Source organism: Macrotis lagotis, chromosome 4, assembly GCF_037893015.1.
Source record: "Macrotis lagotis isolate mMagLag1 chromosome 4, bilby.v1.9.chrom.fasta, whole genome shotgun sequence".
NCBI lineage: Eukaryota > Metazoa > Chordata > Mammalia > Peramelemorphia > Peramelidae > Macrotis > Macrotis lagotis.
Window position 1 is genome coordinate 167,678,083 of NC_133661.1, and position 12,420 is coordinate 167,690,502.

General features: G+C 34.7%; 1 protein-coding gene across 4 annotated transcripts in view; it reads left to right on the forward strand.

Annotated features, from left to right (window-relative positions):
- NEDD4 (NEDD4 E3 ubiquitin protein ligase) overlaps window positions 1-12,420 on the forward strand; it is a 158,635-nt gene that overhangs the window by 96,989 nt on the left and 49,226 nt on the right. For 3 of the 4 annotated variants that reach the window (XM_074234613.1, XM_074234612.1, XM_074234615.1), the window contains 2 exons: window positions 5,356-5,470; window positions 5,585-5,752. In XM_074234613.1, coding sequence (XP_074090714.1) covers window positions 5,356-5,470; window positions 5,585-5,752 — 283 coding nt within the window. The remainder of the gene's footprint in view (window positions 1-5,355; window positions 5,471-5,584; window positions 5,753-12,420) is intronic. The other variant, XM_074234614.1, reaches the window with a different exon arrangement.

Here is a 12,420-nt window from a genome sequence, read left to right on the forward strand (position 1 = left end):
GTTTACGAAGTTTTCTATTTATTATCAAAATATATAGTTGTTCAGTTGTTTTTAATCATGTCAAACTCTTCATGACCCAATTTGGGGTTTTCTTGGCAGAGAAGCTTTAATAGTTTGCCATTTCTTTCTCCAATTCATCTTACAGATGAGGCAGATTTTACAGATGAGGAAATTGTATATGCAGGGTCACAGCTAGTAAGTGTCCTGACTTCAGACCAGTAACTCTTATCTACTGCAGCACCTAGCTGCCTCTGATTCAAATATCATTCTTTTTTGATAGTTAGGTTTTTATATTATGAAGTTTTTATGTTACTTCTGTTATTCTACATATTGTCATTATTCCCCAATGAAAATATTTAGTACATGTGGCTGTCAACATCCAATAAACACTTTTTGTGTAGTACAAAGTAATTAAAAGCAATCACAACAAAATTTCCTGGCATCATTGGCAGCTTCATTAAATGTATAGAGCCCTTCTTAGAATAGATACTTTTAATTCTTGGTTGAATTTATTTATTTTTTATTTTTTTTTAGGTTTTTGCAAGGCAAATGGGGTTAAGTGACTTGCCCAAGGCCACACAGCTAGGTAATTATTAAGTGTCTGAGGCTGGATTTAAACTGAGGTACTCCCGATTCCAGGGCCAGTGCTCTATCCACTGCACCACCTAGCCGCCACTTGCTTGAATTTCAATTGGATCTTAATGAAAATAGCTATGTAATATTTTTTGCAATTGATGTTCACAGACCTTTTGAGGGTCCATGGACATCAGATTAAAAACTCTCTCTCAAAGGTCAATCTTTACTAAAACTCAGCCATGCCTTTGTGATCATCTTTTTATTATGCCATAGAACTTTTTTTAAGGTTTTAATTTTTATTTACACATTATTAAAATATTCTTGCTTAAGAATAAACATAATACCCCCTCCTCTACAAAAATATAAAATCTTATGAGAAATAAAGGAAAAGAATGAGAAAAAAATGTGTTTCAGTCTGTGTTCTGATACCATCAGCTCTGTCTCGGGTGGATCACATTTTTTATCATAAGTCTATCATAGAAGTTACTTCCATATTTTTCCGCAGTTTCTGTTGCTGGTTGTAATTCCCTCCATCCATTCCTCCCCACTACCGTCTATTATATTTTCTCTCTCCTTTCACTCTGTCCCTCTTCAAAAATGTGCTGTGGGGCAGCTGAGTGGTTCAGCAGAAAGAGCACTGGTCCTGGGGCCAAGAGACCCCAAGCACACATCCCACCCCAGAGACCCAGCAACAACCCAGCCCCATGGTCCCAGACAGGCAACCCAACCTCAGCACCTTGCAAAAAGTAAAAAATAAAATGTATTATATCTGACTATCCTCTCCTATGATCTACCCTCTCCTCTATCACCCCCATCCCCTTTCTCTCCTTTTTATTCTTCTAGATGTCTATACCCTTTTGAGTGTGTATGTGGTTTCCTCTCTGAACCATTTCTGATGAAAATGAAGGTTCCCTCATTCCCCCTCACCTTCCCCCCTTCCATACCATTGCAAAAGCTACATGAAATATCTTTTATATGAAATGTCTTAGCCTATTCTACCTCTCCTTTCTCTTACTCCCAGTACATTACCCTTTTATCCATCAACTCCATTTTTACAATATATATTATACCTTCAAATTCAGCTCTCTCCTGTGCCTCAACTATAAAAGCTCCTTTTACCTGCTCTATTAAATGAGGTTTAAATGAGTTTTATCAGTATCATCTTTCCATGCAGGAATACATGCAGTTCATCATCATTAAGTCACTCAGAATTTACCCTTCTCCTCCACTCTCTATGCTTCACCTGAGTCCTGCACTTGAAGGTTAACCTTTCTGTTCAGCTCTGGTATTTTCAACAGGAACATTTGAAATTCCTGTTACATTGAAAGTTCATCTTTTCCCCAGAAGAGGATGTTTAGTTTTTCTGGGATGTTGATTCACAGTTGTATTCCAAGCTCTTTTGCCTTCCAGAATATTATATTCCAAGATCTACAAGCCCTTAATGTAGTTTCTGCTAAGTCCTGTGTGATCCTGACTTGCCGCTCCACGATATTTAAATTGTGTCCTGGCTACTTGTAATATTTTCTCTTTGACTTGGGAGCTCTGGAACTTGGCTATAATATTCCTAGGGGTTGTGTTTTTTGTTTTTTGTTTTTTGTTTTTTGTTTGCATCTCTTTCCAGGGGAGATCAATTTCTATTTTGCCCTCTGCTTCTAGAATATCAGGGCAGTTTTCCTGTAAGAATTCTTTAAAAATGAGGTTATGGCTCTTTTCCTGATCATGACTTTCAGGTATCCCAATAATTTTGAAATTATCTTTCATGAATCCGTTTTCCAGATCAGTTGTTTTTTCAATGAGATTTTTACATTTTCTTCTAATTTTTTATTCTTTTGGTGTTGAACTATTGTGCCTTCATATCTCACAACGTCATCAGCTTCCTTTAGCTCCATTCTACATCTGAAAGATTTGTTTTCTTCAGAGAACTTTCTTCTCTCTTTTTCCATGTGACCAATTCTGCTTTTAAAAGCATTCTTCTCAATAACTCTTTGAACTGTCTTATCCATTTGCTCTATGCTGGTTTTTAACATGTTGTTTTCTTCAGCTTTTTTTTTGGATCTCCTTGACTAAGCTGCTAACTTCAATTTTCATATTTTTCCTTCATCTCTCATTTCTTTTGCTAATTTTTCCTTCTATCCCCCTTACTTGATTTTCAAAATCTTTTTTGAGCTCTGTCATCACCTGAGCCCAACTTCTATATTTCTTAGAATCTTTTAGATGCAGAAGCTTATACTTTCTCATCTTAAGATTGAGTATTTTGGGGCAGCTAGGTGGCACAATGGATAGAGCATGGGCCCTGGAGTCAGGAGTACCTGAGTTCAAATCCAGCCTCAGACACTTAATAATTACCTAGCTGTATGGCCTTGGGCAAGCCACTTAACCCCATTGCCTTGCCACTCCCTTATCTTTGGTGGGCTGAGCACTCAAGGCGCAGGTGCCTGGAAGCTCCTGTTGGGTGACTCCAGGGGCCTGCTTCTTTTTCCTGGATCTGGGCTGTGCTAAGTGCTGCAACCACACTGAGGGCTTGGGCTTCGTGCTCGTTCTGGCAGAGATCTCCTTCTGATCTTCCAAGTTGTGCTTGGTGCTCCCTGGGGTACAGATCAGGAAACTGCTTCTGCAGCTGGGGTCCTGGGGCTATTTCCGGGAGTCTGAAGTTCTTCGCTCTGGCTCAGCCACCCCCTCCCACCCTGTGACACAGAGCTTTCCCACTATTTTCCAGGTTACTTTGGGCTGGAGGATTGCCTTATTGGATGTTTCTGTGAGTTCTGTCTCTCGAAAATTTTGTTAGAGTTATAATTTTAAGATTTTTGAAATATTTTGGAGAGAGCACCTAAGAGAGGCTCTTGTCCTGCCACCATCTTGGCTCTGCCCTTGCTGTAGAGCTTTAAAGTTAGAAGAAACTTTAGAGATCATCTATTTTCCACTTTTTACAGATGAAAAAAGTGAATTAGAAACGTAGTTTGAGGACATCTAATTCAACTTATAGCCAAATAAGAATTTTTTTGCTACATCAGTAAAAATGGACCTTTGGTCTTTGCTTGTAGATCTTTTTTAAGGAAGGGCCCACCATCTCCAAAAACCACACATTTCATTTTAGTATATCTAGGGAATTTTTAGAGGATTGGTGGCTTAGCTCAAACCATACCACTAATTTAGGGTAGAATCAGAGCCAGATTTCAATTCTTTATTCTTTAGTTTAGCCAGAAAGATATCTTCTGCATTGTCTCCTTTTCCTTTTTTGAAATTTCTTAAAATATAATTTTATATTTTCAGTTTAAAAAAATATATTCATCTCTCCATTGCCCCTCCTAACCCTTTGGTAAAACAAAAACAAACAAACAAAAAATCTCTTGTAACAAGTAGTCATGAAAAATCAATTACCTAATGAACTATACCCCCAAAATATGTCTCCCTCTGCTTCCTGAGTCCTTCCACTCTGTTATAAATGGGGTACATGCTTAATCATTGACCTTCACTATTTCCCTTTTTAAGCCATGTCCATTAGAATTTTCAAATCTGGACCTGTCACTTCTCACCTAAGTGACCTTTAATAAGTCACTTCATGTGGGCTTCAGTTTAGACTTGATAACTCTAAAATCTACAAGTCTACATCTATAATATTAAAGTGTTCTAGAACAGAGCTGTCCAAAATGCTTTAGTAAATAAAGTCAAGCAACTGCAGAATTTTCACTAAAATGACAAATCAAATTATATTCTCTATTGTGTCAATAATATCTTTTAAAAGTAAGGTTGGACAGCCCTGTTCTAGAGCATCTTTATTTCAGCTCTCTTTCTAAATCCATGTCAGAAATTCTTTAGGTAATTTTAGTAATTCATGGTCAGGTCTAGTGACTAAGAGTCTGAAAAAAAAGAGATTTAGATAAACTATTAGAATTTCTTTTTATTGTCTTTTTTAGAAAATAAGAACTAAAATTATTTGAAATGATACAATATAATTTATTTAAACATTTATAACTTTTCAACTGCAGAGACAGAATGAAAAAATTTCTGCCTTGAGGGCCTTATTTTTTCCTTAGTAGGCACAGTCTACACAGATAAATACATACATTATAATTTGAAAAGAAAATGTTTTGACAGCAAGGTATTAAATTGACATAGTGAAATATTAGACTTTTAAAAAGTAAAACTGCTTTTTTTATCTGAATTTTTCTATGACCTTTGTGCAAAGATAAATTTGAGTGCTTTCTGATTATAAAAATGACATAAATATTAGCTCTATTAGTATCATTAATGTGATATCTATTTTAAAATCTTCACTCTAGTTTTAACTATGTAGTAGAAAGAGTATTGAACTTGGAGTCAGGAGTTGTATTTGATATGGAAAGGATTTATTGATTGTAACTGTTCATAACTGAAAAGAGTTGCCTTGGGAGGTAGTGGATTCCCCTGCACTGATCTGAGTTATTCAAATAAAGACCAGATGACCACCTGACAGATATGTTATAAAGGAAATTCTTGTCCAGGAATGAATTGGTGATTCATTCTCCAAAGACCGTTCTTACTCTGAATCCCATTTCCTATGTTAAGCTGTGTAAATATGGAAAAGACATTGAATCCCTCTCAATTTCAGTTTCCTCATTTTTAAAACAAGGATAATGGCACCTATAGTTCCTACCTATTGTTTTAAGTATTATTGGTATCAAATATGATAATATGTATAGAACTTTGTAAATCTTAAAACACAACATAAGTTGAAAGTATTATAATTATTTTTACTTCTATTTTATAAAATATAGATTTTAACTTATATTTTTAATACAGGGACACCACCGATGCTGAGAATTATAACATTCACCAACAAAGACAGCATGCATTTACTACACGGAGGCAAATATCTGAAGAATTAGACAACTCTGAAAACAGAGATACTACAGAGGTGTAAAATAAGTTTTTCTATTGTCATATGCTCATTTTCAATATTGACTAATGAAGCACTTATTGCTTATGAGTTGATTAAAATTATAGTTTAAGCTAATTTTCTTTGTTTCAGAGCTGGGAAATTGTAACAGAAGATGAGGGAACCATATACAGCAACCAAAATCTCCAGTCACTTTTGCCACAAAATAACCTTGATATTGAGACTTGCTCTGTAAGTGAATTGAATGCTAGTCCTTCTACATCTGGAAATTCAGCTGCAGGCCAGCAAATATTCAATTATGTAAGAAAGTCTTAGATTTAGTTGATAAATTGTTAATTCTATTTAGAATTCAAATTTATTAAATTTGTTCTTCATACCATATTAAGAAGGGCTTAAAAGTGAGGGAGATTGGGGAGCTAGGTGGCACAGTGGATAGAGCACTGGCCCAGGAGTCATCAATATCTGAATTCAGATCTGGTCTCAGACACTTAATAATTGCCTAGCTGTGTGACCTTGGGCAAATCACTTAACTCCCAACCCCACCCCCTGGGCTTTAAATAAACAATTTTTTTTAAGTGAGGTATGTAATGTAAGGGAGAGCCTTAGATTGCCAGATACTTGAGGAATAACTAAGTAAACTGTGATTTGTGAATGTCTTTAGAATGTTAATGGTCTGTAAGAAATAATAGAGACTGTTTTTGGAGAATTCTGCATGGAATGAATAGTTAAATGAGCAGAACCAGAATGATACTCTATGCTTAAAGTGAGCAACACTATAAAGAAAAACTGTTTTAAAAGACATAAGAACTCTGATGATAAATTTTTTCTTTTTTTTAAACAAATTATCAATTTATTTGTATTCACTTTATGTATTTCTTAACTTCTTTTGAACTCTGATCTTTTCATCAAAAATTCTTAGAATTTCATTAAAGAACCCTTTTCTTCCCCCACCCCCACTATCATTATACTCAGTTCTATTCAGAGTTATTCTTAACAGTAAAAGGCTAGGGGCGGCTAGGTGGCACAGTGGATAAAGCACTGGCCCTGGAATCAGGAGTACCTGGGTTCAAATCCTGTCTCAGACACTTAATAATTACCTAGCTATGTGGCCCTGGGCAAGCCACTTAACCCCATTGCCTTGCAAAAACCTTAAAAAAGAAAAAACAGTAAAAGGCTACGTCCTTTGCCCCCTGGAATATCATATTTGACTTTTAAATCATGGATAAAGCCTGATTGTGACTTCTCAGTTCTTAAATTCTTTCTTTCTGAATGCTTGCAGTATTTTTCCTTTGAACTAGAAATTCTGGATTTTAGCTAGGATATGCCTGGAAGTTTTCATTTAGGAGTTTCTTTCAGGAAGTGACAATGGATTCTTTCTGTGACCGGTTATCTTGGTAAACAGCGTCTCTTGGCACAATAGTACTTCTTATCCCAATTCAATCCCCAGTATCACCAGATTTCTCTATCTGTCTCTGGATATTATCTTCTTTATATTAACCTATTTACTAATTCTTTATATTAACCTATCTCTGTATATAAATATCTTGTGACTTTTTTCTTTATTTTTCTATCAGAATTTACTTCGGTGCATTTTCTGTATTTGTTTAGAGGAGTTTTGTGGATGAGAACTAGGCTACATTGCTTCCTTATAGTTCCCATCTTGCCTCTGCCCCCTTGAGTCAAATTTCTAATTACTGTCTTGTAGAGAAATTTATTAGAAGAGATGTTGACTTGAATACACTCAGTCTTAACAGGTTTCTGATACTGAAATTGTTTTCCCATTTCTTCAGGACCCCAAATCCAAGGTTCTAGCAAAACTCTAGAAACAAATTAATTTTATTTAACATCTACTTCCAGCATAAGCCAAAGTAATTCCCTGACAGTAACATAGAAAACACTCTTGTATAGCCAAGTCCAGACCCCAAACCAGCAGCTAATGAAGCAGACTCAGGGTCTCCCGGCATCATCAAACACAATCAGAATTACACAGGACTTTTCCAGCTTCAACATTAAAAATGATCTGAGGGCTTAGAGTATGATAGTCTGGAGGACAAAGGGCCTTGAATAACAACCAAGAATTAACTACCCTACAGAAGTCAGCATATTCTGTCAGGGGAAGAGATGGATTTTTGGTGAAATAGAGGACTTTCAAACTTTGTGATAAAAACTCTATCTTCAAATACAAGACTCAAGAGATGCACAAAAAGGTAAACAGAAAGGGGAAGAAAAGTTAAAGAGCATTAAACTGTATGCATTCCTATATAATATTTATAACTCTTGAGAACTATATTTCTCTTAGGATAGTTAAAAAAACATATTTGAAGATAGGACATGGGTATAGGATGACCCGAAAATGTTGAGCATTTAGCCAATATCTCAGCTATTGAGGGTTGAATGTAGTTGAAGGGATTATATTTGGAACATATGGATAGAAATAAATGAGACATGAACCAATGTTGATTACAAGGGTGGTATTTCCTATTGAGATTCTCAGAGGGAAGAAGAGTACTTAAAATGTCTATACATAATTTATATCATGAAGTGATCTTATTTTACTGTATACTTTAGTTAAGGAGGGTTGTTGTATAATAGGGACGGAGAGGGGGAGTGTACTTAGAAAGATTGGACATAAATAGATCAGGAAGTGATCTTGATATTCCATACTTTAGTTGACAGGTACTATAGTGCTATAATTAGAATGCTTTAGGGACAGAGGGAGAAAGTGTGCTTAATATTTTAGTTAAGGAGGTTGTAGTATTATGGTTTTAGCACTAAAGGGAGGGAAAGAGTATACCGTAGAGGGACTGGACATGAAAAGATCATGAAGAAATTTTGTTTTGCTTGATGCTTAAGCTAAAATTAGAGGGACTATGCTTAGTGGAGGTGGCATATAAACAATTCATAAAATGATTAGACTTTGATGTTTTGGTTCTTGAGAACTGTGTATTCATAGAGGGTACTTAAAAAGAGAGTGTGCTATAAAACAACTATAATTTGATGTGATTCATGACTTTTGAAGTTTATTTCTAATGGAACAGAAGAGAGGAGTGTATTTAGTGATTGAAGCAATGCTGCTTATCATTATAGCAATCAGTCAATCAACCAAACTTTGAGAGAGATATTTCTTTCAGGATAGATAAAAGGAGAATGTTTTGACAAAGGCATTGTAGGTAGCAAAACAGACATGAAAAGGATTATACCAGGAGAAGGCTAGACATTAGTAGATAAATAATACTAGATGAAGAGGCACAAAGACCTATTATAGTAGAGGGAAAGAAGGGAAGGTGTGAATACTGAGTAAATCCTATTCTCAGAGATTTGGTCCAATGAGGGAATAATATGCATTCCCAATTGGATTTAAAAATCTATTCTACCCTACAGGGTAGTGGGAGTGGGGGAATGGGTAGAAAGGACTGATAAAAGGAAAGGTGAAGGTAAAAGTAAAATTAAAATTAAAGTTTTAAAGAAAAGTCAAAGGAGAAAGGGTGCAAAGCATTTGTGAAGAGAGATAGGAGGAAAGAAAAGAGAAAAGTATAAACAGGGAAAGACAACATGGAAGGAAATACAGAATTAGTAATCATACCTATAAATGTGAATGAAATGGACTCTCCCATAAAACAGAAGCATATACCAGAATGGATTAAAAAACAGAATCCTACAAAATGTTGTTTACAGGAAACACATTTGAAGCAGAGGCCTGAGCAAAATATATTATGCTTCAGCAGATTTTCCTAAAAAAAATCAGGGGTAGTGATCCTGATCTGAGACAAAGCAAAAATGAGACAAAAATAGGTCTTTATTAAAAGGGTTATGGAGGTGCCCACGCCTAGGAGTGAGGTATCCATATCTTGTAAGGTTTATCTTGCAAGGTTTGTGAATAAAATGCATAATTTTCTTTTAAAAATACAAGGGTTATGGAAATAAACTACATTTTCTTAAAAGACACTAGACAATGAAGTTATTTCATTATTAAACATATATGTGCCAAGTGGTATGGTATACAAATTCTTAGAGGAGCAGCTAAATGAATTTTAAGGAGACATAAAAAGCAAACTATAATTGTAGTGGACTTCAACCTCCCTCTAGCAGAATTAGATAAATCTAACTGCAAAATAAACAAGAAGATTGTTAAGGTGAATAAAATCTTAATATATATATATATATATATATATATATATATATATATATATATATATATATATATATGATAGACTTCTGGAGTAAACTGAATGAAAATAGAAAAAGACTATAACTTTTCCTCTGCAGTACATAGCAACTATACCAAAACTGACCATGTACTAGGGCATTAAAAACATTACAATCAAATACAGAAAAGAACTAATAAATGCATTCTTTTCAGGTCATGATGCAATTAAAAATTAGATGTAATAAAAGGTCATGGATAAGAGAAACCAAAAATTAACTGGAAACTAAATAACTTAATTTTAAAGAATAGAAATGATGAACAATATCATCCAAGAAAATGACAACAATAAGGCATCATGTCAAAATTTATAGGATGTAGCCAAAGCTGCATAAATATAGAGGAATTAGCAATAAATAGGGAATTTTTATATCTATAAATCCTTAAGTGAATAAAACTGAGAAAGAGGAGATCAATGAATTGGGCATGCAACTAAGAAAACTAGTAAAAAACAAATTAAAAATTAAATACCAAATTAGAAATTCTCATTATCAAAGGAGAAATTAATAAAATTGAAAGCAAGAAAATCATTAATCTAAGAAAAATAAAACTATGAGTTGGTATTATGAAAAAACAATAAAATAAATTAATCTTTGGTTCATCTGATTAAAAAAAGAATGTCAAATTACCAGTATCAAAAATTTAAAGGGTGAGGGGCGACTAGGTGGCGCAGTGGATAGAGCACCGGCTCTGGAGTCAGGAGTACCTGAATTCAAATGCGGCCTAAGAAATTGCCCAATTGACTTTGGGCAAGCCACTTAACCCCATTGCCTTGCAAAAACAAACAAAAAATTTAAAGGGTGAGCTCAACACCAGTGAGGAAGAAATTAAAGAGATAGGTCAGAGCTGTTTTGCCCAACTGCATACCAATAAATTTGACAACCTGAGTGAAATGAATATTTATAAAAATATAAACTATTCAGATTAACAAAAGAGGAAATAAAATACTTAACACCATTTCAGAAAAAGAAATTGAATAAACCATCAATAAACTCTCTAAGAAAAAAAAGCTTCAGACCCAGATGGATTTACAAGTGAATTCTACCAAACATTTAAGGAACAATTCATTTCAATTCTACATAAACTATTTAAAAGAAGAGGAGAATTCCTTTTATGACACCAATATGGTGCTGATATCTAAACCAGGAAGAGCCAAAACAGCAAAGAAAATTATAGAATGAACATTGATGCAAAAATCTCAAATAAAATTTTGATGAAGCAATTGCAGCAAGTCATCACTAGAATAATATACCATGATCTGGTAGGATTTATACCAGACAGGCACAGATGGTTCAACCTAATTGTACATATCAATAACAAAGCCAACAGTAATCATATGATTATCATATTCCCCTATGTATAAGATGCACCTTAATTTTGGGGTCTGTAATTTGAAAAAAATGTATTACATAAAGTTATTGAACTCAAATTTTATTCATCATAAAATTCATAAACTCTTCATCACTGTCAAAATTCCCATCTATTAGCTTATCTTCATCTGTGTTTGATGATGAATCACTGTTTTAGAAGAGGCTCTGACCACTATCCTGCCTTTTCTCTGGTCTGTGGTTGACCACAAGTTCTCCTTGGGCAAGACTGGTGTGTGGATGTATGCTTAGTCCATTCTGTTTCATGAACCTGAAGTTCCAATTGTGTCCTTTGAAGTCAGTCACTTCAGGGTGACTTGGCATAGTGGATAAAGCACCAGCCTTGGAGTCAGGAGTACCTGGGTTCAAATCCGGTCTCAGACACTTAATTACCTAGCTGTGTGGCCTTGAGCAAGCCACTTAACCCCCTTTGCCTTGCCCAAAAAACCTAAAAAAAAAAATCAGTCACTTCTTTTCATCAGCAATTCTTCTGGCCTCATGCTGAACCATCTTTGTGGACACAGGAATTCCAACTGACCTTTGCTCTTCAGTCCATATCTTCAATTCCTCTGTAAATCAGGCCATTTAGCTGACTTGCCTCTCATGGCCTTCTTCTGCGGGGGCATTTTAAGTAGCATTTCTCCTTCCCATAGCCAGTCTCAGATTATTTTCTCATTTAGAGGAGGTCCAAACTTAGGTTCCATAGCATGATTTCCATTCCCTTTTGCAAACTGGATCACTTTGAACTTGAATTTAGCACTGCACAAAAATCTTTTGTAAGCTATTTCTGGGCAGTACATGGCAAAATGTAACCTAATGTACTGGTTACAAATGTAAAACAACACAAAGACAGCAAGCATGAAAAAGAGGGAAATACAAGTAAATAAATTTACCACAATGAGCACAAAAACAAGTGCAAAAAAGTGGGATATGTAAGAAAAAAAATCTACAACCACTATATAAGATGCTCCCAGTTTTTAGACCCCAACTTTCTTGAAAAAGGGTGTGTCTTATACATAAGGAAATATAATATCTCAATGTGATGCTGAAAAAGCCTTTGACAAACTACAATACTCATTTCTCTTAAAAACACCAGAGAGAATAAGAATAAATGGAATTTCCTTAAAATATTAAATATTATCTATCTAAAATCAGCAACAAACATTATATATAATGGAGATATACTAGGAATGTTTCCAATAAGATTAGGAGTAAAACAAGGGATGCCCATTATCACTACTATTCTGTATAGTATTAGAAATGTTAGCTTTAGCAATGAGGAAAAGGAAAAAAGAAATTGAAGGAAATAGAATTGGAAATGAGAGAGCAAAACTTTAATTCTGTGCAGACTATATGATAGTATACTTAGAAAACCCTAGAAAATCAACTAAAAAAAC